The 17,756-nt window shown below is 40.4% G+C and overlaps 1 protein-coding gene across 10 annotated transcripts in view; it reads right to left on the bottom strand.

Moving 5' to 3' along the window:
• ncam1a (neural cell adhesion molecule 1a) overlaps positions 1 to 17,272 on the bottom strand; it is a 272,159-nt gene extending 254,887 nt beyond the window's left edge. For all 10 annotated transcript variants that reach the window (XM_028594811.1, XM_028594813.1, XM_028594807.1 and 7 more), the window contains exon 1: positions 17,014 to 17,272. In XM_028594811.1, the coding sequence (XP_028450612.1) occupies positions 17,014 to 17,065 (52 nt within the window). In that variant the 5' untranslated portion in view covers positions 17,066 to 17,272. The remainder of the gene's footprint in view (positions 1 to 17,013) is intronic.
• Between the last annotated feature and the right edge of the window lie 484 nt (positions 17,273 to 17,756).

The following is a 17,756-nucleotide window of genomic DNA, read 5'->3' as shown; positions in this document are numbered from 1 at the left end:
CATGACACTCTGCAGTACGCTTGGTATCTTGGTTGACATCAAAGAGTTTGACAGACAGAACCAAAAACATTACCATCTTTAAAAACATAGCTTTTGCTTTCATACCGGCCCAGAGAGATGAGGACTTCAAAACAGAAATAGACTTTTTATGGGGTTAGCTCTTTGTCTGAGCTGAGCAGTAACTCAACGAACACAGTTACTGCATTGCTTTAAAAAAGACAGTCAATCTTGATGCCACCAACTTGGCCGAGATACACGTGCTCCAAACCCATTAAAAACTCCAGCAGGCCAACATCTGGTCCACTTAATATAAGCATGCATGCAAGCACATGCTATCTGAATATGTTACTAGCAAAACAGTGAAGATATGCCTTTTTCGTAGCAATATTCTAGGTATGTCTCACAATGGAGACATTTCCATGTGGTGAACCTCATAAGAGATATTTTTCTTTTTCCTGCTTTGCCGCTAATGCTACCTCTTGAGACATTATCATATCGTACCTTACACACGCGCTACCAACAAACGCCAATTATGGGAAAGAAAATGGTTGAAAAAAATATTAGTCTTAAAATCTTACTTTCTTGAAGCAAGTAATGAAAAGCAGCCATTAGTGTGTGATTATATCACCCATTCCTGAATTAAAAAAATTAAGTCTGACGCTAGTGCGGTGATTTGTGCAACCCTATCACTGCAAATAACCTTGAAATAACTCACAAGACACCAGATTGTATCTAATCTAAAGTTGTTGTTTTTTTCTTCTTCTCCTTCTCCAATATCAGCACATGACAACGGCAGCATGGTTAAGGTATAAATTAGGCGGAAAAAAGGTGAGAGAAAGATCAAAATTCATGAGACAGGACCTGGTTTGGGTCTCCAGTGTCTAGGTCAGATCCATGCCATTACCTACAACCTCACTACAAAAAAAAACTTCCTGCATTGTTACTGAACTTTGGCATTTGACATAAATTGAATTTTGCAGAATCATCCCAATATGATCCTGATTCCAGGATATACCCACATGGGCAGATTCATCTATTCTACAGAACTATATTACTACAATTAATAAATACAATATTTGGGGTGGCAGTGAGTTGAGTTGAGTTGGGAACCGGAGGGTTGCTGGTTCGGACCAAAGTATGGAGTGTGGATTGGTCTCTGGAGAGATGCCAGTTCACTTCCTGGGCATTGCCAAGGTGTTCTTGAGCAGGGCACTGTACCCACCCCCCCCCAACCACTCAGGGCACTGGTCCAGCACTGGCAGCCCACTCACTCGGACATCTCTCCAGTTGTGCATGAATAGCTCCTGAGCGTGTGTGTGTGCGCGTGTGGTGATTTCTAAACTGTAAATTCCCCAAAGGGGATCAATAAAAAGTATAAATTAAATGAAAAATACATTCTGTAAAATCTGAAACCATGGATTCCTTAGATCAATGATTTTTACAATCCGTGTATTGGATGGATGGATAGATAGATAGATAGATAGATAGATAGATAGATAGATAGATAGATAGATAGATATTCGATGGAGGTGAGAGTGCCACTGAGGCATGCCAAACGCCTTGAGAAGGAGCCTTTGGGGCAGCACAGTCACTGAGGCCCGGGTAAAAAGAATGAGTCCTCGACCCGTCGTGTTGAATCGTCTGAGCTCGGCCCATCTGGCTGCCTGCACCGCGAGCCAGGAGCCGGTATCAATCATATGCAGCATGACATGCTTCCATTGTTTCTGCAATGTAAACATATTTTATCCTTCTGGTGTTCAGACCGAGCAATGATCTTCATTTGACATTTACCGCCCAATCTGTCATAAAAGATAAATGGAGTTAAACAGCCTCATTTAAAGTCTGAACGGCTAATAAGTACATATGAAGGCACCAAACATTTTCATTACATAACTTAAATATAATTGATCTAATTATGTTTTAGGCTTAATCAAAATACAACAAGGCATGAAAGCATAAAAACACATTATGTAAACCTCCTTTGGTCTGTTTTCTCATTTCGACTATGAGGGGAAAGTTAGATGTGTCAATACTTTGGTATGTATCTTGGCAGCGGGTGAATGAGTATGGTGCTGGCATTAAATTAAAAAACGTAAAAGACTTCCGAGAGCTTTGTTGGAAGTTTATTGATTGGGTAATGCTTTTTCAAAAGAGAGCGATACTGTGCAAAATGCAATGATACCATAAGGCAACGAGTTAAGGCTGCAGATTTGCAGTATTCCTAATTCACCAATTCATATGCCAGGGATTTTGCATTCACATTTTGAGCATTTTACAGTAAATCATGCAGCAAAACACTGCAAGCTGCCAAATAATATGGAGGACAAACAACTGTGCCAATAGCATTTCTTTATCACCTGTCAACATTCATGTATCATTAACAGAACAAATTATATCCTCCAACCAGGACAAAAAGTCTTATGGTATCCATTCGCATGTGCAAGCATAATTTCTGAACTGTCTGTAGGGCTCGATAATTACACAGCTTCAGAACTTTGCTGTTATGGTGGCGTATTAAAGCAGCAGAGCAGCACATTATGCTGAACAGCCTCACAGATAAAATGAGACAGCTGTCAGTCAGGGGAGTGGCTATTCATTCCAGAGACATAATCAGGCCACGATTCACAAGTTCAAACTTTGCTCCTTTTACAGCAGTCAGTTTACCAGCAGAACGTCAGACCCTCGTCTTATTTTTAGATATTTTGTGAGGAAAAACAAGAAAAATGCACATCACATGGGCTTGTCATTCAAGGCAACGATCTCTTTTCCTATCTTTTGAGGTTTCATTCAAATCATCTAGATGCATTTAATTTAGTAACAAGAACAGTAAGGAAAAGATCTAAGAAAAGGAATTTTATGCAACGTCCTAGTTTTACAATGTAATGACTGGCCTGCATCTGTACTTAGGGCTGGGTACCGAATTCGATAAGTTTTAGGTACCGACCAAATTGCCTCCTTAGTATCGAGTATCGAAAAATGCCTCGTCATTCAATACCCAATTTTAATACCTAAAGAGTAAATGTAAGAGTAAAAGTGAGCCAATAAGCATGCAGCATGCTTCTACCAAGATCTAATAATGTTCGTGATTGGCTGTCTAACATTACACGTTGTAGAGACACGCAGGAAAAACTCTACGTTACACAGAGACGTAGTGGCAGCTTAAATATAAAAATAAAAGATTTGTGCCGTAATGTTTGAATTTTGTAATTTCTTTTTGTTAGAATGGATATAAAATTGGTATTGAATACTGAACATGACTATCATTCTTAAATTAAATCATAGGATGCAGGTCTAAAAAACATCTGTCCATATTCAACATGACTGTGTTGATGGTCTCAGGGAGCTTTATTACATGAAATGCGGCTCCAGCGACAGAAAAGGAAACAATGGATCTAGAGGTTGAAGTGACCTGCCGCCCCATTGGTTCCTCCTTGACGACACTTTGCATTGTGTCCCGCCTCCCTCTCATCCTCCGCCTCCTCCTGCCACCCTCCACCTTTGTCTGCCTCCCGGGCTCACAGTGAGCCACTCCTGGGGGCTTTTATTCAGGAGCGGCTCTTAGACAATGCCGTTGGTGTGAAAGCCTAATAAATTACAGGCCGCTCCTGATCCTTTCAAACGCAGCAGCCTGACCATAAACACATAATGGAAGGGACCGTTAGAGCGGTTTGTGTTGGGTCAAATCACGGTAATTGTCTTTAGATGAAAATCGGTTGTGCCTTCTTAAATTTTAAAATCAAAAAACAGCATTCACAAGACAAATATGTCAAATCCTTTTTTATGTGTTACATTTGTATTTGTCATGTATTTAGAGTGTCATGCTCTGTGTGTCAAAGGAGAAAAGCTTTCGGCGTATATCCAAATAGTATTATAGTACAGAGCCCACTGAGGGTTATAAACATATTAGCATAGAAATCCTAGTGCACAGATTTGTTAAAAATACCATTATATTATACATGTTGTACTTAATAGACTAAAAACAAGCTAGTCACAGTAGGTTAGTCATTGTACAATTCCACTTTTAACCAATTCATTATGCATCTTTTAAGTAGTAAATTATGCATAATTTAAGTAGTAAATTATGCATCATTTATGAAATAGGAGTGACAGATGGCCACTTAAGTGTAAGTAAGTATTATAAATCTGGGCTTTTAATCAATAGGTATAAATACCAAATTGCATTAGTTTGACACCATCTAACCCCTCACCCCTTTTGTTCTAAAAGGTCAGAGGTCAATATCGAAAGTCTTATGCTTCCCACGAATGCATCTTGCCTGGGCGCTCCTCCAAATATTTTTTCTTACAGTTTATTTATCTGAGTAAATGGATTTCCAAACCGAGTGCACAGCCTATAAATCTGTGCTCACAAATTAATAATTAATCTATAATAACATGCTTGGCTTAAAATCCTTTCGTTTGGTTTATCAATCCGTTCACAAAGATCTCTACATTAATATTCCTTTCTACCATTTGACACCCGAGAGGCTCTGTACAATATGCTCAATTAAGAAGTGGCTTATGATGTGGATTAGATTTTAATGTGCAAGTGTTGAATTCTGACAACCTAATGCAGTCCCAAGTTTGACATTAGGAAAATTGTTAATTTCTATGCCACTTAAAAACATAAAAATATGATATACAACATATTTTGTGTTAACCTTAGTTTAGAGAATTAGATTTTTTAAACCTTTTCTTCACATACAATATTCCACACCGTCCAATGCAAACCTGTATATATACTCATCCCTGGTCTCACGATTCAAGCAGATTACTATTATCCTGTCAACGATTTAATATCGAGATGCATCACAATGCTCCACCTCCTAGTTTGCAGCAACAAATTCAAATAGTCAGATATATGAACTTTCCTTTTTATTGTTTCTGCTCTTAAGAAAGCCACTCCCTGAATGTAGTGGAGTCCGAAACAGACAAAAGGCAGAAACACAAAAAAGCAGCGACCGGCAAATCAACAAGTAACATCAGTAGGCAATAATCAATTATGGTCTGTTGCCACTGCATGGATGCAGAATCAACCATGTCTGCTTTGCGATGCAATGATTGATTTTAACACCCCTAATATCTACATTAGACTCTTCTCAGTAAACAAGCCTAAGAATCTGACCAAGCATGGGATGCAAACTTCAAATCCTTGACATTTTTCAATACTCTATGCTACAGACACATTTCAGTCGTTACTGAAAAAAAGTATTGAAGTTTAATGCCGTACCGGTGTTAAACATATTCAAGTTCACTTTGTTTGAGTTATGGCAACAGCCCCCGCCTCTCAGCACCTAGATGGTGTTACCCTGCAACCACCTGCTACCAACCCAACACAAAAACAACACATCTATTTTGATCAGTCTGACCTCATCAATGTTCACATGTGATTTCCATATGGGCGGCAGCAGCGAGGCTCCGTTTATATGCAGCTCCCATATTAGACTGTGGGCAGGATTTTACCAGTTAATTAGATGATATTTGACGTACCAGTTTGATCAAACGGTCCACAGAGCCTTTGCTGCATCGGCTGTCACATAAACAGCTCTTGGATGCGTCCGTTTCCTCTTGTTTCCATAGCATTACCTCACAGCACATTTCACAGCAATATGCACAGAGAAAACTGAATACAGTGCATTTTAAAAACACACTGGGTTATATTTTTAAAGACTGCACCTTTTCCTTCTTTAAATAGCAACACCAAACCAAATTGTATCATCTCTGAAGTCGTTAACAGCCGTTTCTTCATTTCAGAAAATAATAGTTCTCCATCAAAAGACCATTACCCAGAAGCACAAACTCAGTATTATTTTATTTTACCACAAATGAAAAATTTCACAGATACCATTTAATATGTTTTCTTTCCAGCTGAATTCACTAGTTAGTCTTGAGTCTGCAGTTTCTGCACACACAGCTATTTGAATGCACAGCAAGGGTGCCTTAAAAAAGGATTCCACAAGTCTTGAATAAGAATTATGAACTCAGCTTCCACATTACTTATACTGTAGTGGCAACATTTTTATCAAGATTAGACTAAACATAGAGAGAGGGTATACAATATCTGAGACTATGCAGCTTGGGAAAACCATTATAGTGTGTTACATCTGAGGTTTTGAACAGTGTGCAGAGAAATAAGTCATTCTGGACTTTTGCTGGAATGGTCTGAAAGCCCCAATGGCGACACAGAGGATGATCGCTTCCAGTATGTGCTCACTGACAACTGTGCCAATTTAGAGAGTAAACAAGTCCACAGAATACTGTACATGCTGCACATCTCGCCTTGGTCCCATCTCCCAGAAGACACACTTGTTTTTTTCTTTTTTTGTTCTTCACACAAAAGGCTGAGGCGGCTTGGCACCTGAGGAAGCCAGCCAATGACAGCAGTCCCTGGGATGAGCTGAACTGCCATTGCTAGGCATTACATCATGATGGTGAGTCGCTCCCTGGGATTAAGAGACCGAAAAAAAAAAAAGAGAACACATGCACAAATACACCATGGCCCTGCCTGTCCATGACAGCTCAGCAAAAGGTAAAGGGAGACAATGGTTTCCGATTGTAGGAAACGCATAGGAAGCCTGGTGTGTCTTTGTGCTCATAATGTCCATCAAATAAACACTCACTTTCACTGAGGCGAGAATAATCCTCCAGTGGGTCTCTCTTAAATTGTGTCAGAAAACTCTAGCGCAGGTAAACTATGTAAGTGCCAGCAACTCAGCAACTCCCGCAAGTGATACTGAAAGGTTTCCGAGTAAATGCTGGAGCGCCAAAAATACTGCATGCATGTGCTAACAAAATACCCATGCAGTGTGAGGCCACCTACACATCCCCAAACATTAGTGTTTGGCAAGCAAATAGAGAGCACACATGTGGTATCTCCAAGCTAGTATTAGAGTCAACAAGCTTGCTGACTGTTTAAATATTTTTACACATTTTGATGTGAATTAGTATAATTATACTATCCTAATTATATACTTAGTGTTGCTACAGTATAAAATTAAGTGCAAAATACAGTAAGACACTAGGATTCTCCGGTCCTTATGGGCATTATCCCAACTTTGCATTACACATTGGCTGCAGTCCATGTGGCAAATATCTCACGGCGGCAAGGGCAGGAAAACACATTTTAATGGAGAGCATGCTAGAGCCTAACTGATGTGTTGGCTGATACTAGCTTATAACCCATATATTGTGTATATATTGGCATATACTTGTTTTAGAGTGCACTTCATCGCTTCTCTTTACCCCACTTCTTTTGCAAGCAGAACGAAAACGTAGGGATAAATGAGAGATTACCTGAGCAACCAATTAAAGGCTAACATAAAAAAAAAAAAAAAGTCTAGTGAAGTGGCATGATGGAACAGGCTGGAAAGAAATCAGTACTTCAAGTAAGAACCTCACACAAAGAAAAAAAGACACAGTGGCAAAAGAAGAAAATATCTCAAAAAGTAATACACAATCACAATACATTGTGTGAAAAAACATTGTATGCAATCATAAATGAGCAACAATTATCCCTGTAGACACCAGGTGTACAACAAAATGAGTTGCCTCTCCAGGTGGTTTGAAAAGCAGGATTTCAGAGCAGAAAATGATCCTCCTTGAAGACAAATAAAGCAGGTGTGATATCAGCTTGGCTGCTGAAATTCTGGAACAAACTGCCTTAAGCCGCAATCCGAATGAGCACATTTGCAGGGTTGCAAAACGCGAGGTGCACTGAATTTCTTGGTGATGAGACCAGTTGCCTTTATTGTTATTCTCGCTAGACAGCCACTGAATCCCCCGTCCTCAGCCAACCTGTTCAGTGGCCTAGAAATCTAGACATACCCTAGCGGCAGCAAATTTAATTTTGAATGACCATGCTTCCCTCCCTCATGTCCCCGTGAGAGGGGAGATCTCTGTATTGAGGGTCTGGAAAAAAACCTCAGATGACGCAAAATGACGATTTTTGCGTCATCTGAGGCTTTTTTGCCCAGAGGCAAAAGACTACAGCCTGTATTCATGGTGTATTAGGAGCCACTTCCACATAGCCCAAAGGGGGTTGGACTGTCGGCTTTTTCTGGAGATTGCCGAGGAAAAAAACGAGTGTCAGCCATCTTGAATCCTCGCTTAGCTTCTCAGCAGGAGCAGAAACTGTTCATCCCGACGGAAATTTTGGGACGCGAGCTTTTGTTTTGAAAAGTAGACTGGACGGCATGATATGGGACGCTCCAGGCTGCAGCCATAACAATTATGTGCATTCAAACTACCACACATGTGTACCACCGGGATACATTGGAACGCATCGGAGAATATGCAGGACACTATTACTGACGCAATACTCGACACACTACGCAAGCTTTGCCTGCACGGAGACCAGCGGTGGTGCTCGATTCCTGTGGCCGGTAAAGAGACCTCATCAGTGGGGAGCGTTGAACGAGTGTGCCGGTGGAAAGCTAACGCTAGCCAGCCATCTGTTCACCAATCATGCTTGCAAGTGTCCGCTCATTAAACAAACTGGACTACATCCAACTTCAACGAAACTCCCAACGCAAGTTCAGAGACTGCTGTGCTGTGTTTTCGTTGTTGTGGAAATATTGCTGTGGACAATCCAGCCTGCTGCTCTGTCACCGGGTAAAACTACTAGTGGAGGTGGGCTGTGTTACCCCGGACTGCCTGTTGCAGAAATGGGGTGATTTGTATCCAACTAACTGCTAACTGCTGGTGGAGTTTGTGACCGTAAAATGCCGACAATTCTAGCTACATCCCACGCAAATGTACGGCTGTGTTTATACTCAATGTTTATACCACAGCCCACCAAGAGCTAATGCTAGTAGCTATGTGTTAGCCTTCTTTTTATTACATGGCTTGTTTGAATTCTAATGTAGAATGCTGTCCGTTATTTCTTAACAGACCGCTGCTAAGGATAACACACCGTTGCCATGCATAGCAGAGCGTTGCCATGGACACAGTTCTGTTCACTCTGGAGCTATCAATCCGCTGAAAGAAGTCCGGATAATGTATCAGCTGTGGCAAAAAAGTATAGGTTTTAAATGTGTAACACCACTTGAGCCACGGTGAAACGTTTTTTCGTGTATATGGTTGAAATGACAATAAAACACACTTGTTGAGTTGATCGTCTCACTGTCTGTAAAGGGTAAGCGTGGCTTGGGAGTGGCCTCATACAGCAGCAAAGCAAGTGCATTCTGGGATTTGGTGTCTTTCATCCATATGAGCCAAAAACACATTTTCTGGCTTATCTCGGCCTAGAAGGCACCAATTTCAATTTCCTTTTCACATTTCTACTACATAAGTGACCCAATTTAAAGATATATTCAGCTTTCCAGCGGTGAAATTTCCCTTTAAGCTTTTCTTTGAGAAAAGAACGGCTCTGAAGTCAGTCTTAAAAAAGGAAGATGTGTTCAGTTTCTCCGACCGGATACGGCAAAAGTTTAATAAGCCCGCCCACCGACTCTATACACGATACGATTGGCCTGACCAAAATTGGGTTTTTCCAGCTTGCAAGCCAACGGAGAGTGCCTAGACTGACCCTGGCTGCAAAATAAATTTGCTGCCACTAGGGTTTCTAGGCTGTGTTCAGGGCATTACAACAAAAAAACAAACGGGGTGCTCAGCAACGCAAAACCAGCAAGCAATACAGAACAATTACAAAAAGCTGTCCTAGATTGCTAAAACTCGGTGTTATGCAGCAAGTCAGTGTAACTGATGCACATCAAAGACGGATAATGAAGTCCACATAAAGTCATATATCATGCAGCCATCTTAAATCTGACACCAGTCGCATAAGTGGCAATGTTACTTTGAGTCACATCTAACTACTCCTTTTTCAGTTAAACTATGGGATAAGCAGTGCCAGGAATTACAATGCAAAGGGATACGCAATCTTACTTTCAAGGTGATATTGAACCCATTGTTTTAAGCAGCCTAAACATCTAAAGAACAGAAACGGACATAGACAGCAGGGCAGACTACAGTACATTGGGTGGGTGTTTAGTCTTCATGTGTGGAGTTAGCATTTGTAAGTCCAGGCTATAGAATTGTGGACATACCTTGTCATGGGCCAAAATGCTTGTCAGAAAGGGGACTCCGTGACCTGGTGGTAGCGCTACAGGAAAAGTCTGACAATGACTTTTCACACATCTGTATGGCATGACACTTGTAGCACACACCGGACGTGCATTTCAGAAAGAAGTAGCAAAAGTAATGTAGCCGGGATGTGCCACCCGTGTGCAGGCTTACAATGGAAACCTTTGCATGTAATACGCAGCTGGTTTGTGATGCCCTTTAGTCTTGTTATGGTATATTACATTTCCTGCTAATTGACAGTTTTTGTTTACAAAACTACAAAACTTAGCCACGTAAGTTCACAGTTTACATTTAGCTTCGCAGGATAACCCCTGCAGCCGACCACTGTATGCAGTAAGTGTATATTTATTGTAAGTGTTGAAACATCAACATCAAAAATCTAACCAGGAACACATGCATGATACAGTATTGCCGTCTTGTCTCATCACTCAAAGGCTTAGTTGAACAAAGGATAATCAAGCAAAACAAAGTTAGAATAGTGACAGGCTATAAATAATACCAGGCACCATGCTAACAATACAGAGAACTGGAACATTGATCCAAATGATATCGGTGCTTGTAGTTCTCCAGGAAGTTCAAGGAGGACAGGGACATCATGCTGGAGATTCTGTTACACAGCAAAGTATTTCTTCGTCACCTTGGGCATCGTCACCAGACCCAGCAGTCTCACTACAGAGCTCAGAAAAAAAATAAAAATAAATAAATGCAATGCTGCATGACAAAGTAGCAGAGATCCTCAGTGCTGATGTAGAGAATGCGGTGAGGTTAGGATAAAGCACTCCGCAGAAGATGCTGAGTACCACAGCAGACAACTGTCCATCCACCATCACCTACCATGTTCTCCATGAGCAGTGGGGCTATTACGCCTTAAGGCACCAGCAGCTTCAAAGTCTGTTTTGAGTCAGAACCACTCTCAGAGGTCTTTCACCTTGCTGAATGTGATCCTGGGGCACATTGACATCAAGCAAGGGTTGTTTTTTTTCTGAATCCATTAGAAGCTGAAACCAGTTCACCCTGCTGAGACTTCTTATTGGAGAACTGAAGAGTTATTAAGTATAAGAGCCGAGTTCAGTTCAACCAGGGGACGTGACCAGAACATGCAGGGTCTGAGACAAGCTTTCAGTACATTTTTATATTACACATTTTGTAAATTTGAACAAACAGACCAGCAGATACCTTAGAGACCGCACGTCCATTATGCTTCTCTTCAATTACAAACATTCAATACTGAAGTCATACTTGCTTTGACCATGACAGGATACTCAAAGTTACTTTAAATATGACCAAAAAATAACTTTTATGAATGAGCCCTTGTTCGGGCCATGTAACCCTTAATGATCAATTAATTTTTCTCTTTGGGTTAAATGATCTAGCGGATTGTATCACATTATTTTCAGACAGGTCCTCAGCAACTAGCTTGGTATTTGTCTAGTCTCAATGGCCGAGTAACTTGGAAGCACATCATAAAATAGATAAGTTTAAAATTATGTTTAATACTATGTAGACCACAAATACAGGCCAGAAGTAGGGCTGGGCTATACTGCATATCGATATTTTATCAATATTGATATACAAGACTAGATATCGTCTTAGAAATTGGATATTGCAATATGGCATAAGTGTTGTCTTTTCCTTATTTTACAGGCTGCATTACAGTAAAGTCATGTCATTTTCTGAACTTACTGTAATAGACTTACTAGCCATTTTTTTATTTGCCTTTACCCACAGTCATTGTATCCACATTGTTGATTATCTAAAATCTCATTGTGAAAGTATTTTTTGAAAGCACCATTAGTCAACCCTAAAATATCATCGCAATTTTATTTGATCAAGAATATCGTGACATTTGATTTTTCTACATACCGCCCAGCTCTAGCCGGAAATCTTAAATTGTCATACGCAACACTGCATTGGGAGGCACCTTGTGGAAAAGTCTTTGAGGTTCTTACATTCCCACTGAAAATGATAGTTTTCAGTTTTACTTTAATTGACTTTAATGTTCAAAGAACACAAGCTTAATGCTAACCGACAAAGGTTGTATTGGTTTGCAATTGTGCAGCTACATACACACTGTATATATTGTATTGAGTTTTGCAAAGTAATGCTGTGCTGATAGAGGGAAAAAAAACCTTCAAGGGTTAGAGGGTTGGGGGAGGGGGGCAGCCCCCATTCTGTACAACAAGCCCATCTCCTTCTGTTTCGTTTTTTTTCCCTACATTCAATTCTCTATAGGACGCCTTCATTGCTCACACAATGCAAATCACTCACGGCCTCTATTCATGCACTGATTAATATGCAAAGACAGCCCATCCTCATCTAACAGTCAGCAGAGAAGAAATTTAACAGCCAGCCGAGTCATTTTGAACTTCTGTTTGTACTACTGTCAGCATAAAAAAGCACTGAGATGACATTAATTCATAGATAATGGATCAAAATCCACTGTCTGTTTTATTCTCATGTTTTGATAATTTATTTTACCTTTACATGTTTTATCCACAGATCTGCAAACTTCCACTGACATTATGATTTGTCTGTATGCATTACTCTGCACTCCTCTGTTTCATTACTTATAATCTAAGTATAAAACTAAAATTGTGGGAATTAAACATTTATAAAATGCCATGTCATTTTAAACATAAATAGAGAAAAATGACTGACTAGAATAAATAGCAAAGTATATAGAAAAAACTCAAATGCACAGTAGAACATGCACAGAAATCATGTCTGGGAAATCAATTACAACTTGATAAGTCACTTTTTTGCTTTTTGAATAACTACACAGTAGTAGCGGTAGTAGTACTATGCAGTATATGGCTAAATATGTGCTGAGCCCAAAGGGGGTCCAGCTGTAATCGGAGTAGCGCCTACACTGATGAGAATTTGAACAACATAAGCTGTGATAAATTGGTACAAAATGTCTCTTTGAACGCCGCGTGGATCTTATTGCAACTACAGAGCAAAGTTCTGAAGACCCAGAATCTAGTTTTATTCAGAGAGCAGACTAAAAACGCCTTATAATTTTCCCTTGTTTGGTTGCTTTTTCCAGTTCCCCAAAGTCAAAAATAGCCTGTATTATTTTCATAGTGGCTTTGAACTCACCACAGCAGTTAAAGTCCCATATGTTAGCCATTTAGGAATTGTGTATTTCCTCTCCCTCTAAATGTGCTCTCTTGTTTTTTTGGAGTTCAGCTCTATGCACGAAAACATTGTTTTAGATCTACAGGATCATGAAATGAACGTCACGGTTCAATTCAAGTTTTCTAGAGATTCAAAAGCACATGGTTAGCTTCACACTTGAACTCCGTTACCTTAAGTTTCACAAAACTATGTAAAAGGGTATGGCAGGTGCACAGCAGTAACTGGGTATTTCAGACCAAAAGCAACATTTAAAAAAAAAAAAAAAAAAAAAAAAAAGGGGCTGCATTGGCGGGGGCCTGCTTCATTTAGTGATGAAATGAAGAAATACAGTTGAGGAAGTCCAGTTTGAGTAATAGATGCATGACTATGAATGTCTGTCAGACACTTAAACACCGCACAGTACTTTAGAATACCATGAAGGATTTTAAAAACTCTGGAAAGTTATCACAATGACACTTGTATCCATCTCAACATCTGGATCAACCTCTCAACGCCTAGCAACGACAAATCACCAATTCAGGCCGAAGATCTGAAATCATATGGTCAAAAATCACATTCAGGCATTAGCAATCACCATGTTATCACCTCTGAGAACCTTAAACCGAAAAACTTCACAAATTTTCACTCTCCAATAAGTGTGACAAATAGCTGATTAGCCTCCATCACCTTACACTCCTTCAGGTTGAAGAATGACCATGGATATAGTAGATCCCTCCAATAACACAAGGTCAGAACTGGCAAAACACACTAGACTCAATCCATCTGGCTGCAGACAGAGCAAGACAAGAAAGGCCACTGTCTGTCTCCCCTTCTAAAATCATACTCTATTTAATCTGGCCAATATTCAATACATTTCTTGGAAGGTGGTGTGGCTCCTCATCCTATAATATTTGTGACTAGACACCAAATTCAATTAGCACTGAACTGGAACAGGAACTGGAAATCAATAAATGTAATTAAATTGCTCAGCCTTCAAACTGTGTGATACCGTCATTACCCTTTTAATATACCCCGGGCCTATCAAATAATGTGATCAATTTCTTTGAATTTCTTCCCCTATTGCAAAAAGAGCAGAGCTGAGGCACAGTTGTCTAATTATCTCCCTCTTGGTTCCTTTCACTTTCCCTCCCGTATGAGGTGCAGTGAATTGCGAGGGCGTCAGAATATTTTTGGCAGGATCAGGAATCACACAGAAAAGAAATGAACACATCCCAAGTGGTCTTGGTACCATACCGCCCTCTACACAACTAACGGTGACAGGTTAACAGTGTTTGTGTGTGAAAGGTGCCAAAAAACTGCTCATTTGAAAATACCTCAAACATATTCTAGAAAAAAAAAAAAAAAAAAGAGGTTATATTTAATTTGTACTAAGGGGCATATAGTTGAGTTGTGTGTATAGCAAAGGAATGCAAATACTGTCAAGTCACAGATCTGCAACTTATGCCCAAATAACCCATTAGATCCTGACCAATATCTCGAGCATGCCAACAACATTGGTCAATTTTAGCTTATTACAAATATTCAATAGTTATTCCACCAGAGGGTTCATGTTTATTTTTAAATAAACATGAACTGTGTGTGTGTGTTTCTGTGTGTGTGTGCGTGCATGCGTGTGCGAACATTGGTGGTTCACACGCACAAATGGCAAATTGTAGTCATGGAGCAGTGTCCCTTGCAAATGGAAGCTTTGCACCTGTGGCATGTATGCCATGAAGGAGTAGAGATGGGTTCCTATAATTTACACAAGATTTATTGGTTTGGCAGGTGTGGTTCACATTGGGGGAGAAGTACATTAGCTCAAGAAAACACTGGGCTCCCATAATTTACTCTAAGCTCTCTTGTGGAATGTATGATTCATGTGTCGAATGGGCACAAAAGCACAGGAAAGTTGTAGGAGTGTTTGTATGGAGATGCCTTTCATCTCCTGGATGAAAATTATACTCTTTCCCATTCATTTCCTATGGCGGTCATTTTTGACCGTAAACAAAAAAAAAAAAAAAAAAAAGTGTGACCGAGTTGAATAAATCACTCAAAATTCAAAGAAAGTAGTTGCAATGAATTTGATGTGCTCAAATGCCTTTTGGGAAGGATATCATATACCATATTTATGGTACAGGGAATGTGTAAATCAGAATTTATTTGACCAGAACAGTGTTAGAAGGTTAATAACTACGGGGCCCATGTATCAATCCATCCATCATCTAATAAATATGAGTTGATGTCATGATCACATTTCTTTTAAACTCAAATAATGAAATCAGCCCCCCCAAAAAAAGGCAAAAATAGGAAATGAACACAGAACACTGCAGACCTTTAGAATATGAAGGAAGACTGGTGAAATCTAAAGTTTAGGTTAGAATAATCATCCTTCTCCATTCTAATTGGGACAATGTCTAATAAATGGCATTATTATCAAACTATTGTTCCTCTCTCCAAGGACCCCTGGGGGTCCTCAAACTCCACTTGGAGCACACAGTTGCAGTCCATATAAAGAGGGGGCAGATCAGGGAGGGAAGGAGGACGTAAGAAGCGGGAGAGTGGGGGTTTAGGGGGAAAATGGCTCCCCCTCCCGCCCTATATAACCAAGGGAGCTCAGGGATTGGATTCTATTGTATACATTGAATGACTATTCAGTCGTCCTCAATAGATGACGAATTTCCTCCCAACCAACCAAATAAAAATAAATAAATAACTAGGATCAAATCAGCCTGGCCTGAATGTCAACATCATTTTAGCGCCTAAAAACGCACTGCGCTATGAAGTTGGAAACTCCAATGTCCTATTTGGCAAGCAAGAAAAACAAAAGAAACAATGGTTATGTCGCATAAATAGGGCCAGAGGCTGTTAACCTACACGGGCAGACTGATGTTAAACTCTAAAACCCCACATAGTCACATCCGCGCAGAATACGGTTTTCGTGCCAAATCCGATGATGGCTAGAGTCGGAATGGTGGACACATCTAATCCATCCAACGAATACAATCTGAGCGCGTGCGTATGGGGGAAAAAAAAAAAACATTTTTGATAAACATGCCCCTAAATTTGGTTTTAGTAGACTGAAAAAGCATCCCCGCTATAAGAGCGAGCGCTCCGGACACTGCATCTTCGGTGCGTCATGGCTGACCCAGCAGAAGTAGAGAAAGCCGAGGTGGACTTTTGGATGAGACCATATGCCGTTTAGGTGGTTAGAATACGGTAGCTTACAAGCAGCCATAGGGTATAAGCAATATCTGCTGGCATGAGGGACCACGAAAGCGTCCCTGCATCACCAGTCCTAATCTCAGCCAGCATCCATAACCTTATACCCGAACAGATGAACTCACTAACTCGCAGAAAAAACGCAGCATGTGTGGGTCATGTTCCTCCAAATGCAGAAAACCTACAATATGCCTAACTCAGAAAAAGTAAGCCAACCGGACCTGAGATGTATATACTCCTGTATTGCGCGAACATAACAAATAAAATAAAATAAAAATCCTGCAAATGCAAGCGTCTCCTGATACGAAACTATGAATAAAAAAGGCGTCCCGGTTGGGATTCCACGCTTTATTCGGCTCAACGAGATATAAACACTCACACTTCTTAGGAAAAAAAACTTTTTGTACAATGGTGTATATATGAGCAGAGCACCAGCTCTAACCTAGCGCCACTGTCCGGAGTCAGAGACAAGGATGCCGCGGGACCAGAGGATGCTGCTCCAGCATCAAAACAGCTCGGCCTTCACTCCAGATTTAGCTTTGCCCACAGGCTTGGAATAACCTAATATTGAATTATAAAACAACTCCGCTTCCTTACCTGCACAGCCAATGAATAGCAATCCCCAGATGAGGTCCCTTGTTTGAAGCATTGCAATATGTGTCACAGATATTCTCCTTGAAGAGCAGACGCACTTTAAAAAACAAGCCAGGGGTCTCTACTGAGGAGGTGGGGAAACAGATATCAGCCTTTGCCAGGAGACAACAGCAGCTACCGGACGGAATTTTGGTCCTTGTCGCTACCCGTGTTCACGGCACAATGAGTGACAAGCAGCAGCAGCAGCCGTAGCACGCACTCACATACACACACATGCACGCAATAGATACCGACACGAATTACTCCGCCCGGTAGGCGTGAGAGAGAGAGAGAGAGAGAGAGAGAGAGAGAGAGAGAGAGAGAGAGAGAGAGAGAGAGAGAGAGAGAGAGAGAGAGAGAGAGAGAGAGAGAGAGAGAGAGCGCTGAGGTGAATGTAGTAACAAAGTAGTGCACGGCGCCGCCAGTGTAGACAGCAGATGGTCCCCAGAAGCTTTAATTCGGATTACTGAGCTTATAAACTAGCTAACTGAGGTTTGGAAACACATGGAACAAGACAATTATTCTAAACCGAGGACTAATTAAAAGTGTCATTCAGATAAGACCATTACTGATGAATAATTTAAATGATACATAATCAACACGGTGTTATTTCTGACACTGCCAAATCTGCATTCAAATGTCTTGTTCTAAACTATAGCCTACTTTTTTTTTTTTACGTTTACATTTTATTTATTTGCAAATCAAGT

This window comes from Perca flavescens, chromosome 13, assembly GCF_004354835.1.
Source record: "Perca flavescens isolate YP-PL-M2 chromosome 13, PFLA_1.0, whole genome shotgun sequence".
NCBI classification, from domain to species: domain Eukaryota; kingdom Metazoa; phylum Chordata; class Actinopteri; order Perciformes; family Percidae; genus Perca; species Perca flavescens.
The sequence above is the reverse complement of the archived record's forward strand: the minus strand, read 5'-3'. Positions and strand labels throughout refer to the sequence as shown.